This window comes from Anastrepha ludens, chromosome 2, assembly GCF_028408465.1.
Source record: "Anastrepha ludens isolate Willacy chromosome 2, idAnaLude1.1, whole genome shotgun sequence".
Classification (NCBI taxonomy): Eukaryota; Metazoa; Arthropoda; class Insecta; order Diptera; family Tephritidae; genus Anastrepha; species Anastrepha ludens.
Window position 1 is genome coordinate 126,313,584 of NC_071498.1, and position 20,004 is coordinate 126,333,587.

Below are 20,004 nucleotides of genomic sequence, written 5' to 3' on the forward strand. Positions count from 1 at the left end.
ATCTAAATACATATATTATTTCTTTGAATAGCTCATGTTGTGCAGGTATTTTCAATGAAAGGTGAATGCATCGACGAGAATACAGTGCTTTCCTTTATACAACACAAAATCAGAAACATGTCAAATGTACCATCAGCAACTTCAAGTCGCCCACATACTAAAACAAATACATCCTTTGAACGCAGTTCTCAGGTTAATCGTCTATAAAACAATTTTTTTCTTAATACGTTTATATTGCTGTTTCAAAATAGTAAATAAAAATAATGCAATACAAAATGTTTAATAGCTTCTATCTTATATCATTCATTATATTTATACGTTATTTTGATATTCAACACAAATTTTACAGTTGGAATTTTTTAATTTTTTTTCAGATTTGAAATTCATTTATGAGGATAAAAATACAACTACCTATTTGCAATATTCTACCACCCAACGTGGACGCGTTATGCTAATCTATAATGGTTATCGCTATGTAGAGAATCGCCAAAGTCACAAAAATATATTTTGGCGTTGCTCACGATACGTTAAGTATGGTTGTAGGGCCACCGTTGTAACCTCGAAACTCCACTACGATGGATCTGCTATTCGTGTTACTGGTTCGCCCCATACACATGATCCAGAAATGAAAACAGACAATCTCGTCGAAATATCGCCCGACTTCATTGACGAGTCAAAAGGAAGCTTATTGCGAATGGTGTCATTGTTGAGTGATCTTAAATAGTGAATTTATTGATACTGAGCTACTACTTCTAATTTATTTTTGTAATGTTAAGGTGCATTAGCAAATTAGAATAAAGCACAATAAGTAAGTTTAGGTTTCTTTGCTTCTAGTAAAATGGTAGATCCTCTCTAAAAGAATATATGAAGTTTCTATTATGCACAGCTAATCTAAAATACAATAAACTTTTAAAGGGCAAGGCATTTTTGATTTACACACATATTTTTATTATATGAACACGTTTTTCAATTGCAACTACCTTAACTAATATCATCATATTTAACTTATTTCAATTTTAGTAAAACCATTGACCCTTCCAAAGATACTTGATGGAAAGTTTTATAAAAATGTCCAACCGAATAGAAAAACTATTGGGGGAATACAAGCGACGTGCACCACTTGTTTCGCAACAATATCTGGCACTACGAAGTCCACAGGAAATTTTTTGAGTCATATTAAGAGACGTCACAAGGATATACTGCCAACTTGGAAGCTCTATTGTCAAACGAAAGTGCAAAATTTGACCGCTGTTTTGTCGTCTGCTTTTAATGAAGGATGTGAGAATATCAAAACAGAATCAGACATGAAAGAACTACAAAAGGATCCTTTAAGTGAACCAATATATTCTAGCCCTGGAATATTGCCACAACCTCAAATACAAGGGACACATGGTGGTCCTCCTATGTCATTTTTATGGCGCAAATCATTGTCAGGAGTTCCAACAAGCTCTATTACAGCTGCTGCAGCTCTACAATACAACAGAAAATTAAAAGGAAATGTGGTAGCGAATGGTTGCTTCGTTAGCAAATATTGAAATATTTAGTAAGAAAAAAAAGTTTCATTTGCCAAAAGTCTGAGAACACTTTTCAAAATCAGGGACCACAAATTAAGATCTCATGGCGAATTCACCATGGTCATTTCTGCGTAAGCCAAACCGCACCCGGAAAAACCATATACAACAACCTAGCAACTTTTTTCAGCAACGGAGGGCCATTAACTGTCAGACTGAACCGAATCTTACCATTGCTCAGTAATTTGTAAGAAATCTCTATGGCGCTAAACTCGAAAATCTTGGCCTCTAAGTCTTCGGCCAGGGTATTTAGATTATGGGCGGAGAAAGTGAGGTTAAAACTGAACTATAGTTAATCATACAAAAGTATTTAGGTATAATTTTCGATAACCTCCTTCTCGGATCACACTACAGTGAAAACAAATATACTCCATATCTAGTTGATGAATGCGTGTCTGAGTGCCACGTCATCAGAGCGCGACCAATATAGGGCAAGTTCAGACCCTAAGACTGCCGATACCTTTCCAGAGTGCACAAACGCCTCACATTGTGCACATTTCCAAATGAACAGCACTGCTTCTTGGACTTTCAACTGAAGGAATCAGACAGGAATAATTACTTAATCGTCAGTTTAGTGACTTAGTACCGTTAAGATTATAATTTTTAAGATGTCTATTGTTTATCCATGCATGCATATATAACTGTACCACGTATTTTATTTTTTAATTTTCACAATTTAAATTTAAATAATTTTTGGAGTTATATTTATTTTATTAAAATTAGTGTCAGTTGTGTCCAGAAAATGGCAAGTTTTGATTGATCTGGAGCAAATAAAAAGGTTTTATATGGTTTTTATTTTTAATTAAAAAGATCACGTATACATATGTACATACATGCACGCATATGTACATATATATAAAAATATATGTAGCTCCAAAGAGAGATTTTTGTTATGAAAATTCAAAAATTACAAAATAATTTAGTTGCAATATTGGAAATAATTATTATGGTCCCTGTTGAAGACTTAGAATGTAATACATTGCGGTAATTTATATATTAGGAGCATTCGAAATTAGTTTAGGATATCCAATACACTATTTTATTATCATATTTTGGCTCTTAATAGACACATTTAAGTATATGCATATGTACATATATAATATTAATGGTATAATAAACGTAAAATTGTCTTTTTTCCGCAATGCATTACGATTTCGCTACGCTGGAAGGAGTTATTCAACGTACGCAATTACATCAACATGACCAACTAGCCATCATTTTGTATACTAAACTACTTATTCTTGGACGGCGTAGCCATGGTGGATGTTCGCGATTATATACAACCGTTATTTTGATTTTAGCCATACATTTGTTAGGTCATGGTATTTTTAGCATTTTGTAATATGCCCGAAATAATCTAAACTTTGTCTATAAACTAAGGTGTAATTATAGAATTGTACCATGCTCGTAAATGTAAGGTCTTTTACAATGTTTCCATGGTAGTCGGGCCCCAAAGGTCAATGACAGCGACAACAACAATCTGCATGTGTATGGGGAACGATTTGCACCGTAGCAACAATAAATCTAGAAAAGTCTGTCTTAGTACATTCAATAATTAAATGTTTAGCAGTGGTGTTCGAATTCCGACATGATAAAAAATTCTACTCTTGTCCTCCTTTCGCCCAACCGAAATGCACGATGTACGGAGTGGTAGCCGAAAAAAGCGAGATCTTAAAAATTTAGAGGTAATACATATATCTGTCAAAGATTTATTAAAAAGCGTCGTGCTAACGGTGAAAATCGGCAGTTTTGATATGTCGAAGGCGCTGAAATTAGCACGCAAATGTTTATTATGTTTCCGTACATAAAATATTTCTTGGAAATAAAAAAATCCTGCGCTTAAATAAATTTAAACTAATTCGCTTTTAAAGGGAATTCTTTGATTATTACACTCTAACTTTCCTACATTTTGACCTATTGAACTGAATTTCTTATAAATTAACAAACCAGCACGCCTTGCCACGGCAATACGTTGACCATCACCCATATGATTATGAACATCTTCAGAAAAAATTACAGATATTTAATAATGATATCCATGATTTAATAATACTGGGTCCTTACCATTTGTTACATAAAGATCATCACCAATAGTCTTTAAACGACTTCGGCACTTTTTAGAACGGTTGTGAATACATTCCCAATATACTTTGTCGCTATTCCTTCCGAAGCGCTTTAAATTGGAGCGATATATAAAATCATTTATCGCCAACAGGGTACCACCCTTACGACTGATAATGAACAATTGGGGTCCGCAGTTCCGGACGTGCTGCATTACTGCAAATAAATTTTGGAAAATTATACATTAGTAAAGCTCCTCCTCGTATTATTGTTTAAATACCAAATATTGTCGTGAAGTTTTATATTGTTAAAAGTTGTCCTGGAAAATTCTTTTTATATATATTTTTATTGAGTTTAATTAAGAACCTTATATATGGTTCTATAAAATCGCTTAAGGCACTTTTGTGAATTAACGTTTGTTTACATAAGGTTATGAGAAAAAAAATATTTTGTTTTTTAAACTTGATTCAATTCAAATTTTAATACTTCATTTTCTTTTCCCTAAAAGCGCCTTCTGTAAACGTCGTTTTATTTTCTCACGAAAATCGTTTGTGTCCGACGAATCTGCTGCATCAATTGTTATAATCTCGTTTGATCCTGTCAAAAATTCCTCTGGGCGATCCAAATCCAATGTTTGCATTTCGTTCGCCTCGCCAGAATCGGTCACTTGTATTTCATACTCCTCACAGGCATCGTTCCGGTCTTGCTCTTCACACTCTTCATCATCTAATTGGCCATCAGGTTCAAAGGTCATAGAGGTTACACTTCTATCCGTAGCTTGCATGAAATGAACGTGTTCCCCATCTAATGGAAAAACACGCTTCTGATCTGTAACCACACGAACTTTGCATTCTTGCATGTTTTCTTTAAAACAACATTGGAAAATGGAATATCGGCCCCTACGGAATGTGAATCGGAAATGGTGCCCTTCGTATATGAGTTTCATTCCACCTTTGGTGGTTGATGCATATAATGCGGGTTCACCATTTCCACGTTGTACAGCTGCCAATACTTTATCCACCAGTCTTTGATCATCTTTTGGTTGTTTAGAACGTCGCCCGCGTTTCCGTTTAACCGCTTGGGATTCATCCCCAGGAGATGTAGTTGAGGATTGTAACACGCCCGAAGGTTGGAAAGTGGCTGCAAAGTACAAAACAATTTATTTTTTAAACCAATTATTAAGACCGTTTCCCTTCATTATAAAGCTAATCATAAAATAAAACAACAAAAATCACAATTGTGAGGAGTAAATATAAATTTATTTATTTTTCCGAAGGATGGGGAAATTTGTGTTTGTGTCACGCGTCATTTGTTATCGAAAACGTAGGGTGGCAACTTTTAGACTTATATCGAAAAAACGTACCATTAATAGGTTTTTTTTTTAATTTTTGGCGATATGAGCGTAATGCTATGTTCTCATGGTTCGTAATTCGCTCTGTTATTCGTTATTCACTTCCCACTCGGCACTTCTTTTCCATTAGTTTGCTTAGCTTAAATGCCAGAAATCAAAATATTATCAAAATATTCTCAAACATGTTATTTCTCCTCTGTTTGTTTGTATAGTATTGGAAAAGAGCCCGACGTCAGACTTGTCAAAATCACGAAAAATAAAGTAACTATTTTGGGAAGACGCCACCTTCAGTATTAAATTCGCCTTGCTGATAAAGGAGGTTATCTTCGAAAATACAAAATTCAGGTCATAATTTCTATAAAGCAAAAAGTGCTCATTGTACAGAAATATAAGTAAAAACACTCTTCCCCTTGCAATTTTTAGTATACAATAAACAAATATTTTTAATATATTTCTTACCTTTAATAATCCTTTCTTTTTATGAAATATGTAAATTTGTACATTGTTTAGACTTTATGATACGATTTTCTATGAAATTTAATGATTTTTTATGTAACCATCTTACATAAAGGAGCGTTTTGGAATCAAGAGATTTCAACTATGGACATTTTTTGACGTCCAAATGAGAGTGTTATTCTTATAGATCTGTACAACGGTTATACTGAGTTTATTACAGGGTTGTAGCGTATAAAACTGGAATGTAGTTTGAGCATTGTTTTTATTTACTGTTGGCTACACTAAAGATTGTTATTTATATACTGATCACAACATGTTATATATTGGACTAAAGGCTCAAGATTTTCTATTATTAGGCAAAAATACGCAGGGTAATACGAGAAAAATATCGCTTTGTTTTTATATAAATATGGAAACAAACCCGATTAAGACCCAAATAATTAACTTAATAGAATAGTATCGCTTTCATGAAAAGCAATTATGGCAGCAAACCTCACCTCTGAAAACTGTTTTTAAAGGAACGTGCACTTCCCACACGCAATTTGCACTTGTCACTTACAACTTGCAGATCTTTTTCGAGTTTTTCACATTATGTATTCTGCGCTGGATTAATTTCATGTCAGTTTTCCGCGTTATATATTTCATATATTTTCCTAAGCATGTGTTTGGTTTGCATGGCCATCCTAATTTTAGTAACATTTGTTGCATACCTGGAATTAGAAACGCCATTTTGAAACCTATTTCGTTTCGCAATTTATCGGTTCACATTTTTCGCCGCATTATTCGCAGCGCATAAAAATCCAAAATTGTGTTTTTAATTAAAGTGTGTATTCGCGAAAATAATAGTAAACGACACATTTGTGTTTTGTGTATAATAACAAAGCATTTGTTTTAAAATGGAAACCAGTGTTAAATGATTTTTCTTATGTAGACTTGGTGTATTTCTTGTTGCAAATAGACCAAAGTGATCACAAGCCAATTGGGTAGCAAATAAAAATGGAAAAAATAGTGCAAGTGTGTGTTCTATATGAATGCAATAATGAATCAAACAAAACATTTACTTATGAAGATTGGCTAATTACTTTTTATTAAAATAAAGTAAGTAATGTTTAAAGTATATATGGAATATTATTACATACTGTATTTATATACATATGTTTGCATATACAGAGCCTAACGTTTAATTTATGGAGCGCGTACTACCAATTATAAAACAATATAATTACAGGACTAAGAGGGCTATCAAAGAGATTATCATACCATTGAAAAGAAAAACAATTCAAGTTTAACCAAATATCTTCATTTATTGTAAAAATATCTGCCGTTAGGAGTCGGCTTGAAACTGTAGGTCCCTCCATTTGTAGAACAACATCAAGACGCACACCACAATTAGGAGGAGGAGCTCGGCCAAACACCCAAAAAGGGTGTCCGCGCCAATTATATATATATATATATTATGATTAAGTCCGAATCTCTGTGCATGAAACACCAAATGACGGAAAATGTTTTTTCTAATAGTGGTCGCCCCTCGGCAGGCAATGGCTAGTCTCTGAATGTATTCTTGCCATGAAAAAGTTCCTCATAAAAAACAATCTACTGTGCGGAGTCGGCATAAAACTGTAGGTGTCTCCATTTGTAGAAAAACATCAAGACGCACGCGACAAAGAGGAGGAGGAGCTCAGCCAAACATAACTGCTGTAGTGACCAAGTATCACACCAAGTATTTAAAATACTTGAATTGTACGAGTATTTAAATACTTGGTGTGATAATCTTTGTTGTCTGCAGTATAGTTAACCAATTTGTCATTGATATAGCATCAGTTCTTGAGTACGATTAGCAGAAATAATAATTTTTTTGTTTGCAACTCTCCCTGTAGACCATTTTTCAAGGATCGCTAGTAACGTAAATCTGAGGCCGACGATGAAACATGGCGGTGGCAGCGTTATGAAGATACAAATCCTTTCTTGTTTGGCGAATTGCTTCACGTAAACTATAAGACGCCTAAATAATAGTTTTTCAGTTTTGGAAATCATGTATTTGGCGATGTCAACGCCGTCCATTTTATGCATGATATGCAGGTCCCTTGCGAAGGGACGTATAAGCATTGTTCAAGTCGCGTGTCTGGTCTTTGATCGTTAATTTGCAGGTGCTGATCAACTTTTCTTTCACTTTGTTGATGATTTCATCAGTTTTCGAAGTCTATGGCCTGCCACTACGTTGTTGTTGTTGTTGATGATGTAGCAATTAACTAAACCTGCCCCTACGTGCGTCATCCTTGATGGACTTACGATCACTTCTGAAGCGTTCATGCCACGGCTGAATGGCAGATACAGAATTTCGTCAATACAGCATTTCGGCAATACAGAATATTTTTTACAGAATTTTGAAATACAGAATTTCGTATACAGAATTCTATAATACAGAATTCTGAAATACAGAATTTTGTATACAGCATTTTGTAAACAGAATATTGTATCATACAGCATTACGTACCCAACCCTTTTTTTTATGTTAATGTTTAGTGTTTATTAACAAAAATCAGAACTCAAATTAGTTGACTCTAATTGAGCGGCACTTGGCGGTTTTTCCGGGAACTTTTTAACCAGGGTGATATATTGAAGATGAATATGTTTCATTATATTGTAATTCAGATGTTTTGGTGATTCAATGCAAGACATTTTTTTAAGTTTATTTTTGTAATCTTAGTCCAAAAAATACGTCGTGATTTTTATTATCAGTACAGCCCCAAAAAGGGTATAAATACTGCCGAAAAGATATTCAATTCATGATTAAACCACATTTCGGGAATCGATCGACTATACTGTTTTTGGTATTCAATGAGTTGAACAACAGATTGCAAAACAAAGGAAATCGTTGCATTTTATTATGCAATACACTGACCCCAGTCTCATATATGTTTTAAATATTAAAATGGCTTAACGTTAACCAAAAAACAGTAAATATTGTTTTACTTTTTGTAATTTATATTAAGTATAATTTGCTACCGAAGTATTAACGAACCAAATTGGATATGTAAGAGATTTGTAACTTTACGGTTTAAGGAATAAGAACGATTTCAGAGTTGATCTATAAAAATCTAATAAAGCGCAAAATGTTTTAATCTACAAAAGTCTGTAGCTATTTAATGAATACCACGTAATAAAAAATTCAAAAGAATTGAGGGCTTCTTGGGGAATATTGAAATTAATGCGTGCCAAAATGTAGTGACAACCAACGGTTCCTTGAATAATGCCAAACACGTAGGTCAAGGAAAGGACTAATCGCCTCTTGTCAAACGATTTAAGATTAATAAGTATTGAGGGAGCTGTATAGGAAAGAAACGCACCCGAGAAACATAAAAAAGGCAAATTTGTTTAAAGAAAACCTATCCTAGCTATCAAATAAAGGTTCCAAATGCAAGCACGCGAAAGAAATGTACAGATATTTTAAGGTATATGAATTGGAAAGCTCCGCATTATTTCTCGTGACGTAGCAAAACAAAGAGTATGATTTTCTTCCCACTACACCCGGTTTTACGTAACCGGAACGACCCGGATTTATCCGGCCAAGGACTGTCACTTCAGCAGTATTCCTCGTACATGCATGGGGAATAATTATGCTGCTACAGCAAAAACAACAACACCATAATTTGTGCCTACAAAATCAAAACGGCTATTAAAGAAAAGTTTGATATCAAATAAAATACCTAGATCCCTTATTTCTTTGATAGCTTGATGCATGGACCAAGAAATACAGTATGAGGTTACGTAAATATTGGTAGATTTAGAAAAGGTATTAAAAAACATTGCTAATAGAGCAAAAGAAAAGGAGCGATTTTAGGCACCAGAAATGATTATCAAGCTCCTTTTGAATTTAAATTATCCGCGCACTTCGACCTAAAATATCTTCTGTGTTCCACAGCGTTACCTTCGAGAATATTTTTAAATCATCGGCGTATAATAAAAAGTTGGAAAAATAAAAGCTATAACTAATGTTAATCAATAAAACAAAGAGCAAGGGCCCGAAAAAACTTCCTTGAGGAACTTCCGAGTGGGCAACGAAGTTATCAGACGAAAAATGGTCTGCGGTCACAATGCTCGGTCTAGAACGCAAATATGACTTCAGCCAATCTAGAAAAACCTAATGGAAATCCGATGCAACAAACGCTTCAAACGCAAAGATAGAAAATTGCACTGATGGCTCGGCCCGTTGGCACGAATTCCTTGTGGATAATTCTCTTGGAATCGTAAAAACAAATGAGCCTCGACTTGATTTTTGCCTTCTGCAAACGCGATTTTTTGGGTGGTGGCTGCTCTGGGGCCTTCTATTCGGCACTTTGACACTTAGTTTCAGGGTGATGTTGGAAACACCACGTTTCATCACAATTTTGTAAAGGAACTTCTCGACTTTTCTCGCCTCTTTAATGAGGTCTTTCGAATGTTGAATTCTGAGCAATTTTTGGCAGCTTCAAAAAGCTTCTTTTTGACCCCATTTACTCCTTGTCTGTCTATCCTCCTATTGAATATCTCCCAAAGGTTCCCAATTGGCTTGAGGTCCGGAGACTGTGCTGGCCACTCGGGCACATTGATTTTTTCCCATGCGATCCAATTTGCTACCAACTTCTAGGTGTGCTTTGGGTCGTTATCTTGTTGGAACTTCGTGGTCGTGGCATATTCCACTCAGCATGGGGAAGCATCACGTATGGTATATAGTATATTTTGGTATACAAACCTATCCATAATTCCATCTATTAAATGGAGAGATCCAACACCAAATCCAGAAAACAACCCCACATCATAATACCACCTCCGCCGTGCTAAACCGTACCTTTGCAGTATCGCGGATCTAAACGTTTATTTTTTGGCCGGCGAACTCTTCTCATTCCGTCTGAGTATTTCAAGTTGAACTTTGATTCATCAGAAAAAAGTATAGTTCTCCATCGTTTCACTGATCAGTTAATGTGCTCCCGAGCGAATTTCAGCAGCTTTAGCCTATTTTTTGTGGAAATAAATGACATTTTTGCTGCTCTATAACTGTTCAGTCCATCTGCACATGCTCTGCGTTGTATAGTTCCGCTGCTGACCTTTAAGTTCAGCTCTTTAACTATACTGGCCGCCGACTTCTCTGGATCTTTCTTCAATTCTATCAATATTTTCGAGTCTTCGTGCTATGTAGTACCTTTGGGTCGTCCTCCACGGTGAAGAGTTTCAAAACTTCCAGTTTCTCGGAATTTTTTTTATAATGAAACTATCTGTTGATTTTTTTCATTGCGAACTTTTGACAAATATCCTTTTGCTGTGATATTTTTTCTTATTTAAAATAATATTTGCAAGAGTAAAAAGAAATAGCTTCACTAATAGGTATTATTGTTAGTTCATGTCGAATATTTTTAAAAATAAGCGCACAAAAATGTTCACGGTTTAATGACATTTTTTGCCGTTTGTGCGCCATATATACACCAATAAGTTGTGAGTGCGTTTATGGTGAAATACACATGCGGCCATTAAAATAGAAACGAAATAGAAAGAGATGCGATACAAAAAGAACTTAGTAAAAAAATTATTAAAGCTCCTATGGGGCCTCCAACCAAGAGACGGTTGATGGCAAAGCTGAGGGCCACAGCACGCCATCAACCTTAAATCAACCATCTACATCAGCTGATGCCAAGGAGCAAAAGCGACAAAACGTTAAAAAAGGCTCTCCAGATATAAGCTTTACAAGAGGTCTCTGGCTGTTCTCGGCAGAATAAGCAAAAATGAGGTCGAAAGGAAAACTCATCCAAAGGACGCGGCCTATAAGGCATGGTGCCAAAAGGTGGTCGATGAGTACCTGGCGTTTCAGGCTACCCAGAAGGCAGAAGCCATGAAACGCAATCGTTCGCAGGACGAAAGCGACAAACCTACGAAGAAGCACAAAGTGTTGGTTCACTCCCCTTCAATACCAAAGCCAGCCAAATGCACATTTAATGAGGTGGCACGGGATCACCTGCAAATAGCGTTGGTTGATGAAATAACTAACCACGGTAAACCTGCATCGGAGAAGTGGTCCGAAATTGTGGCACGGCTGTCTCGCATTGTCGTCGATCACGTCATGGCAAACCCGGAGGGTCAAGTACCAGGATTTGATTCAATGGAGGTGGTCCGCGGATATAGGGTGATCAAGTGCGATGATCAATTCTCTCTTAACTTTCTGCAAACAGTTGTGGGCAAGATCCAGAACGACTGGGAAGGTTTGAGGCTCAAACTAATCCGGGCCAGCGAAATCCCTTGACGGCCGAGGGCTCGCATCTGGATACCGAAAATGGAGTTCGAAGCTAAGCAACTAATTCCATACCGGCAAGCTCACAACCGCACTGTTCCGATGGATGACAATGGCGCTAACGAGCAGCACCCGGGAGTACAGCTCGGCGACGCCGTCAAATTGTAAAACGACCAGCAGCATGGGTCTCAAGGTTGTCCAAATAAACCTGCAGCACTCGCGGACTGCAACGGACAACCTAACCGTTCTCTTGGCGGAGGAGGACGTCGACATCGCATTAATTCAGGAACCCTGGGTACGGAGCACCGAGGTGAAGGGCACATGATCGGCCAGCACCACCCGAGGAGGCTCGTCGGCTTACAAGCTAGAAATAAGAACCTGCTACTCGGATGCGATGCCAACGCAAGGCACTCTTAATGGGGCAGCTCTGAGACGAACGAACGAGGAGAGTCTTTTTACGACTTTATTATTAATTCTAACCTGACGGTATGTAACAGAGGTAACAGCCCCACTTTCCTAGTACGGAGTACTTTAGGGGATTGGGGGGAAGTGATTGATGTTACCTTACTGCCCTAAAACAGTTCAGTAAGGGTACACAAATGGAGGAGTTTCCAACAAAAATTCTTTTGGATCACAGCTTGATCATTTACGAGCTGGATCTGAGGGTGGATAGACCCTTACCGTATCGAAACCCACTAAGAACCAATTGGAAAAAGTTCAAAAATGTAGTGAACAATAGGTTGGGAAGAATTCCGATCAGCCAAATCACTCTCACGGAAAACCTTGAGAATAGGGTTACTACATTGGAGAAGACATTCAGTAGGGCCTACAAGACGTCGTGTCCAATTAAATATAGCAAAAAAACATATCCTCCCTGGTGGAGCAATGAGCTCTCGAAGTTAAGGGAAAAAGCCAGATCAAATTTTAATCTCAGCTACTCAACAGGTAATTAGCAACTGTACAGAGACAGTACAAGGAGGCAACTACCAGAGATTCTGCGAGGCTCAGCCGTATCTTGTCCAAAGATCATTCAATGGCTTCTTGGGTCAAGAAGCCAGATGGCACTTTGACTTCTACGGCAGAAGAGTCTCTAGAACTTAAATACTCATTTTCTGGGATGTAGCGCTCATGATAGCGATGTTGGGAGAATTCGGCGGAGGCGCTATGACCCACAGCATCTTTCGGATGTAATAGTCACAAAAGAGAAGGTTGCATGGGCAATCAAGTCATTTTCACCTCTCAAATCTCCAGAACTGACGGGATTTTTCTCAAGATGTTACAGGAGGCTCTTGATAATATTCTGCCACGGCTAATAGAAATTTTCAAAGCGTGTCTAAACCTAGGTTATGTTCCAAATAGCTGGAAGCTTGTTAGAGTCATCTTAATACCAAAGGTAGGCAGAAGGGGACATGAATCAGCGAAGGACTTTAGGCCAATTAGGCTGTCGTCTTTCCTTTTAAAAACATTTGAACGGCTTTTAGACATACACATTAGAAGCTCGCTGAAAAGCTCTAGTATATCAATTGCACAACATGCTTACCTCAAAGGCAAATCTACGGAGACAGCACTTCCGAACAATAGAGGGGTCTCTAGCAAGCAAACAGTACACCATGGCAGCTTTTCTTGACATAGAAGGCGCATTTAATAACGTTAGCACTTATGCTATCCAACGGGAGTTAATAGACTTAGGGGTGGAAAATTGTATCAGCAATTGGATCATCTCTATGCCAGAAACCAGGATAATTAGAGCTAATATGGGTAACAGCAACATAACAAAAATAGTCCACAGGGGCACTCCACAGGGGGGAGTATTATCTCCACTCCTCTGGTTATGTGTTATTAGTAAAATCTTAATAAAACTTAATGGAGGTGGGGTAAAACTGGTCGCGTACGCTGATGATGTGGTGTTAATGGCATCAGGACTGTGCCCCAATACGATCCGTGGGATCGTTCAAAGGGCGCTAAGCGAGCTTAACTTTTGGGCTACAGGCTGTGGCCTAAGTTTAAACGCGCGTCAAACAGAACTCAAGCTATTTACGACCAGATATAAGGTACCAAACATTAACGGACAAACCCTCTCACTTTCACCCAGTGCAAAGTACTTAGGGGTAATTCTGGACTCCAAACATAGCTGCAAAGAACGGGCAAAGAAAGCAGAAATCGCTTTATCTGCCCGTAAACGTATGCTAGGAAGAAGATGGGGTCTTCAACCCAAGTATCACTAAACAAGTTCGAGACTACAGTCTATACAGATGGCAGTAAAATGGATTGTGGTGTTGGAGCTGGTATATATTCTCATAGACTTACAATTTTAAGATCTGTGCGTCCCCCTAATGCTTGCAGTGTCTTTCAGGCGCAAGTACTGGCAATTGCGGAAGCTTGTAGGCTACTAATCGCAGATCCCTCTTTTAAGGGCAACATCGCTATTCTTTCGGATAGCCAAGCTGCAATCCAGGCACTGGGTTCAGCTACAACTACCTCTAAAGTGGTGGAACAAAGCAGGACTAGCCTTACCACCTTGAGCGAAAACCATAAAGTTACCTTAATCTGGGTCTCGGGACATCGGAGCATTCAAGGTAATGAAAAAGCGGTTGAACTGGCAAGAAGGAGATCTGCCATGAATACGAGTAATGCTCTTGCAGAATCGGTATTCACACCACTAGGTGCAGTCAAGATTCCAATTTCCCTTAAATACGTCCGAATCGCAGATTGTAGATGGAGAGACCAGACGAAATGCAAAATTAGAAGAACGTTATGGCCCACCTACAACCTTAAGCAATCGTCAACATTGATAAACATGAAACGACGGGACGCCTGGAGATTAACGGCAGTCATAACTGGCTTTTGGGTTGTGGGAGAAGAAGCAGCCAAAATGGGCATCCCTCACAACACATACTGTCATAGTTGTAAACAATCAGAGAAAAAGGAAACAATCTTCCATTTCCTCTGCGAATGCCCTGCCCTATGGAAGGACAGAATGTTAACCCTGGGTAAACCGCTGTTCGAGAGTCTGGAACAGCTGTCTGGCTTAGATGTCAACAACCTGATAAGGTTCCTGAACCGAACAGACTGGATATAGTCATGCTGTAAATAACTGGTAAACAAGTTGGGAACGAGGATGTGGAAGAATCACCACTTAAACCAACCAACCAACCACCCACCGAAGGGGCAGCAAATAGTAGCATCACTTCTTGAAGTAATATTTGTAAATAAATTTGTCTAGCGGCAGGATAATCACCTAAACTGCCAGAAAAAAAGAAGAAGATTAACGAAACCAACACAAGACTTAGTGAACAAGGGAAAAAAAACAAGAAAAAATTGGTTATGAGATGAATAGAAAGAAGCATCCTCAAATCCTTATGTTGCCGCCACTGTGCTTGACTGTTATTTGTGAACTGCGGTGAGAACTTTTCGTCCCCTTAGTATTAAAATAGCCTATACATTTTTTGATGTTTTGAGAAAATGAATTTCAAACTTTTTGTCGAAAGTAGCTCTCACTCAAATCTCGTTATGTCTGTAAATATTTATTATTTTTTGACTAGAATTTGAAAAAATTTTGACCACATATAAAATCGACGATGGAGAATCCAAAAATTCAATAAAAAAATAATAGCCTATGAGCACATAGGCTATTGTTATACTAAGGGGACGTCTTGTCCAGCTTCATTTCCAAATAAATTTATTTCTGTTTCATCGCTCCAAAGTTTGTTATACCATTTTTTCATACCCTCTGGTACAAACCATTACTTGTTGCTTGTTTCAACAGAGGAATTTTAGAAGCTATTCTGCCTGGTAGGTTCATGCTGTACAATTATGGCTGATAATTCGTTGTTGATTTGAGCTGCAATGGCCTTGATGACTTAAAAGGATCCTTTTTGACAATAGTCACAATTATATTATCAGTAGTGCAAGCCATATTCTTATTGCCAACACGTCGTTCTGTGGATTTTTTGGCTGAATAAGGACGTTTACAATAAAATTTTAAAACACATCTTTGAAAGAAATTCATATTAATTCTTAGTTAATAAATGAACTATCAAATTCGTTATTTACGTTACATCAATATTTTTCACTTACTCAGTTAAAATGCAAGAGTTATCCTCAAAGTACATATTTTAGTGGCCATGCAAAATGATACTTATTAAATAATCGAATTGTTTAACCAATAACACTAGTTAATAAAACTGATACTTTAAATTCACAACGAAACAGTGAGCCATTTGTAAAAAAAATTAAAATTTCAATAATATGTAGTTTTAAAATTTTCCGAGCAGCACAAGGTAGCCGATAGATAAAGGCAACGTACCTATTTTAATGGCCATATGTGTATGGCCACATTACAATTGAAACGCCAGATGGCGCATAGCAAAAGTAGAAGTGTTTAATGCCAGGAATATGAATAGCAACCCACTCATAATATATGCTACCTCTAGAAAAGGTTTATGATTACACAATTTCGAAGAGATTGTCTAAACATTGGCCGCAAACATTCGCTGTTGTGTAATCTCACAGAAGAAACGTCTCGGGTTCTATTAATAGCGCAATGCCACTGCATCCGCTATTTCGTTACTTGGTATATCCGTAAGTCCTTGGACCCATATGAGCTGGATGTGATTGTGCATTCCTAGTAAATTCAGTTTTTCGATGCAGTCAAGGACTAATGAGGGCTTAACCTCAAATAATGACACCGCCTTCAGCGCCGCCTGACTGTCGCTCAGAATGGCGATTCGCTCATTCTGGAGGTTTCCACACACATGGACAGATGTAAACACTTCCGCCTGGAAGATGCTGGGAAAACTACACATCGGCACAGACGGCTTTCTTTTGGGACCTATGAAATGAGACTTTTTTTCAATTTCAAACGTTTGTTAACAAAAAATGGTTACAAATTTAATCTTCAAAATAATAGCCATCGCTAGCGACACATTTTCCCATCTCTCAGGCAATTTGTAGATGCCGCGCCAAAAAAAGTGGCCGTCTTTGGGCGCAAACCAATCATCGAGCCATTTTTTTGGCTTCTTCGTGAGAATTGGAGCGCTGCTCGGAAAGTGCGTGGCCCATCGATGCAAACAAATGATAATCGGAAGGCGCCAAGACTGGTGAGTAAGCCGCATGCACCAGCGGTTCCCAATCGTACGTCCCCACCAATTCCCGGGTCGCTCTTGTTCGATATGGCGGTGCATTGTCATTAAGAAAAATTACTTTGTAACGCCGATCGGCATATTCTGGGCGTTTTCGGTGTATAGCGCTGTTCAAATCGGCCAATTGTCGTTGGTAGCGTGCACCGTCAACTGTTTCACCTGGTTTTAATAGCTCGTACCAAATCATACCACACTGATCCCAGAAAACACACAGCATTGCCTTGCGGCCGAAGCGTGTGGTTTCACGATGTCCGCAAATCGTAGTTTGAAGGCACGAAATTCGACATTTTTAAGAGCGACAAAAATGCATTGTTGTATGAAACATAAAAAACACTTGAACTGAATATTGTTGACAGATGACAGAGGAAAAAAAACAGACATTTGGGAAGGTTTAAAAATACTCTTAGCGATAAAGCCTTTGCAATAGCAAACTCAACTCGTCCATATTGATTTCCCTTATTTCTCGTAAGACTCTTCTTCTTGGTAAGGGAATGATGAGTATTTTGGACAGGTTTATATTCAGATCCACACCAGCTTACCATCTCTTCATGAAGTCTAAAGCTCTTTGTATTATGTGGTATTGTCGAACTTGCTCTTTCCTATGATTGAAATGTTATCCATATATCCTCGGCAGCAAGTCATCCATTGATGATATCTCATCGGTTAGGACGTGCAGTTATTACAGCGTGACAACATTTGGAGGATGTCCAATGGAGTAGGCCTAAAACAGCAAGAGAATAGCTAATTATTGAGGAAAACTGGCAATACTGAATGAAGGGCATTTTGACCTGAACTTTAAGCGGGCTGTACCGACACTATATGTTATTTGATTGACGTACAACTATTTATGAAATACGATTTATAATGTAACAGCAATAAATGATTGAAGATTAATGCACACTAAACGACGTGTTTTTCTTCAAAATTCTTGGTTCTTTTTTTATACAATTTTATATATTTTGTATCTATAATTTCAAATACTTTGTTTCAGTTGCTAGTCCTGAGCATGGCGCAGATGACTTAGAGATTATCTATAGCCAGCGTGGACACCCATTAATAGTACTCCACGACTACTTGTATCGGAAGAATCGAGGACGTTATTGGCGTTGCCTGCAATGCACTAAATATCATTGTCGAGCTCGTCTAATTTTTTCGCCGAAACGCACAGTACGAGTGTTCGGCACACACACACATGGTAAGGAGTTGGAGAATATCGAGCGGGGCCGACAACGAATTAAAGATTAGTTATCATAATGAACTCGATCTAGGTTCAAAGGTAAAATTATCCGTACGACAGCCGCATTTCAAGAAAGCAGATTCCAGCCAATCAAAGGCGGCTATATACACAGATAATGGATTTCGGGATGCAGTTCGAAGCCGATGTGGATGCCAATGCAGAATTGATTCAAAACTTTATATGAATATGCAGACGCAATATGTTGAAAATTGTTTAAAATTTCAACTTACTAAAAAATAAAGTAAAATTATTCAAAGAAATGAAATTGTTTTTCAATGCGCAAACAAAAAAAAAAAAAATCTCGAAAGGTGTTGCACACACAACTCAACCTCTAAAACATTATGCATTTTTCATTTTTGATTACAGCCCAACTCCAGGTCAGAGATGGTGACCGTTCGTCGAAGAAAAAGATTGCCGATAATGTCGCCGCCAACTATTCCGACAGTATCGTCTATGCAATGCCATTTCCATTGGGATTGTGGTTGGAAAATCAAGAGATCTTTTATTTACGCAATCAAAAGCAGGGATACAATTTAATTTTCAATGGATTTATGTACAAGAAAGAAGCCAGTTTTCGTTCGACAATAAATTGGATTTGTTCGAGTGGCAATGGTAAACGTGTGTCGGATAACAAATGCACAGCTCGCTGTATTACCAAGTGGGATGGCTCTCTCAAATTGGGCAAGCATCCGCACAATCACCCACCAAAGTTTACGCCGGAAACGATGCCAGCGAAGGCGTTGTCTAGAACAGAATTTACATTGCCGTTATAAAGACAAGTGCGACCATCACTTATTTACAGTTTAGTACATATCTATACTTACACAGACACACATAAGTAATAGTGGATAAAAATATTTATTCTTCATAATGAAGTTTTTAGAAATTAGCGCAACATGTAGCAAGACTAAATATTAGTATTGGACCATCAATTAATTATAAACAATTCAGAAATGTATTTAAGCATACAAAAAATTGCATGCTAGGTTATGATATGCATGATTTTTTTTCATTGACATTGACGTTTTCTTTTTTGATTAAAACGGTAATTTTCGGATTTTTACTCATAAAGAAATTATTAAATATAATACTATACATTAAAAAAACTGTCATTCCCATCCAAAGCACAACACGCTAGTTAAGAAAGAACAAAAAATAAATAAATAAGAAAAGTAATCTTTTAGAGGAAAGAATAAATGTTGAGTATAAAAGACAAATCTCCCTTTTTAAAGGCTAAAGAGTATTACGTTTTTTTAAGATGATAATGACAAATCTATGCTTAAGCTTTGTATTTTGTTTAAATATGTAGCAAAGGTTGTTTATTTTCAAATTAAAAAATATAAAAAGAGGTGAAGACAATTTCTCCAAAGATTTAAAACATATAATATTAATTATTCCCGGTTCCATCCTTTTTACATTGTGAAACTGTAAAAAAAAATCCATTAAGCGAGCAGTCTTACTTTACTGGCCTTGCTATAATTTGAAAGCTGCTTGAAAGCGAGATTAAGGGATCCCAAGATCGGCATTCTTAATACATACAAGTATTGCTTTTTATTTTATACTTCTTAGTACTAAGGTAATCTATGTAGTTTTAAATCTGCTGTAATTACGACCTCTTATATCCTTTCAGCTACCTTTATCATGGAAAACAAGTTTAGATATGTCATACTGAAGGGCGTTAAATATAAAATGCTCCGCTCACGAGCTTACAACAGTCGTTGGTATTGCATCACACCTAATTGTCCGGCCAACATAACCATTGACGAACTAAAAGGTGGTCTCATTTTGATTGGATCTACCCATTCCAATGACTGCCGCGCGAAGTACTCAACCACAACTTATTGATAACTAAAACAATATATCTATTTCACTTATAAACAAAATAACAAATATATTTTTTTTACAAATAAATAAGTAGTAGTATTAGT

At 37.2% G+C, this 20,004-nt stretch overlaps 2 protein-coding genes across 22 annotated transcripts in view; one reads left to right on the forward strand and one right to left on the reverse strand.

The window, feature by feature from the left end:
- Positions 1–20,004, forward strand: part of LOC128855293 (modifier of mdg4) — a 57,449-nt gene that overhangs the window by 24,208 nt on the left and 13,237 nt on the right. The window contains exons 6-7 of one of the 21 annotated variants that reach the window (XM_054090058.1): positions 32–192; positions 375–452. The exons of 14 other annotated variants lie outside the window; for them this stretch is intronic. In XM_054090058.1, coding sequence (XP_053946033.1) covers positions 32–192; positions 375–380 — 167 coding nt within the window. In that variant the 3' untranslated portion in view covers positions 381–452. Of the gene's footprint in view, positions 1–31; positions 223–374; positions 818–1,020; positions 3,138–17,830; positions 18,271–18,442; positions 19,105–19,706; positions 19,937–20,004 lie in introns of those variants that run through there. 6 more of the 21 variants (XM_054090051.1, XM_054090062.1, XM_054090057.1 and 3 more) reach the window with 6 other exon arrangements.
- On the reverse strand, positions 3,300–4,121 carry LOC128855296 (uncharacterized). The gene is made up of 2 exons (XM_054090079.1): positions 3,636–4,121; positions 3,300–3,572 (listed from the first exon to the last, which is right to left on the reverse strand). The coding sequence occupies exons 1-2, from the start codon at positions 3,844–3,846 to the stop codon at positions 3,421–3,423; spliced, it is 363 nt and encodes a 120-aa protein (XP_053946054.1). The 5' UTR covers positions 3,847–4,121; the 3' UTR covers positions 3,300–3,420.

What these genes read in the sequence shown, in the direction of transcription:
- LOC128855296 (XM_054090079.1), bottom strand. Translation starts at nt 3,846, where the DNA reads ATGCAGCACGTCCGGAACTGCGGACCCCAATTGTTCATTATCAGTCGT. An exon ending in TGATCTTTATGTAACAAATG is followed by an intron (nt 3,573 to 3,635) that starts GTAAGGACCCAG and finishes TTTTTTCTGAAG; the next exon opens with ATGTTCATAATCATATGGGT.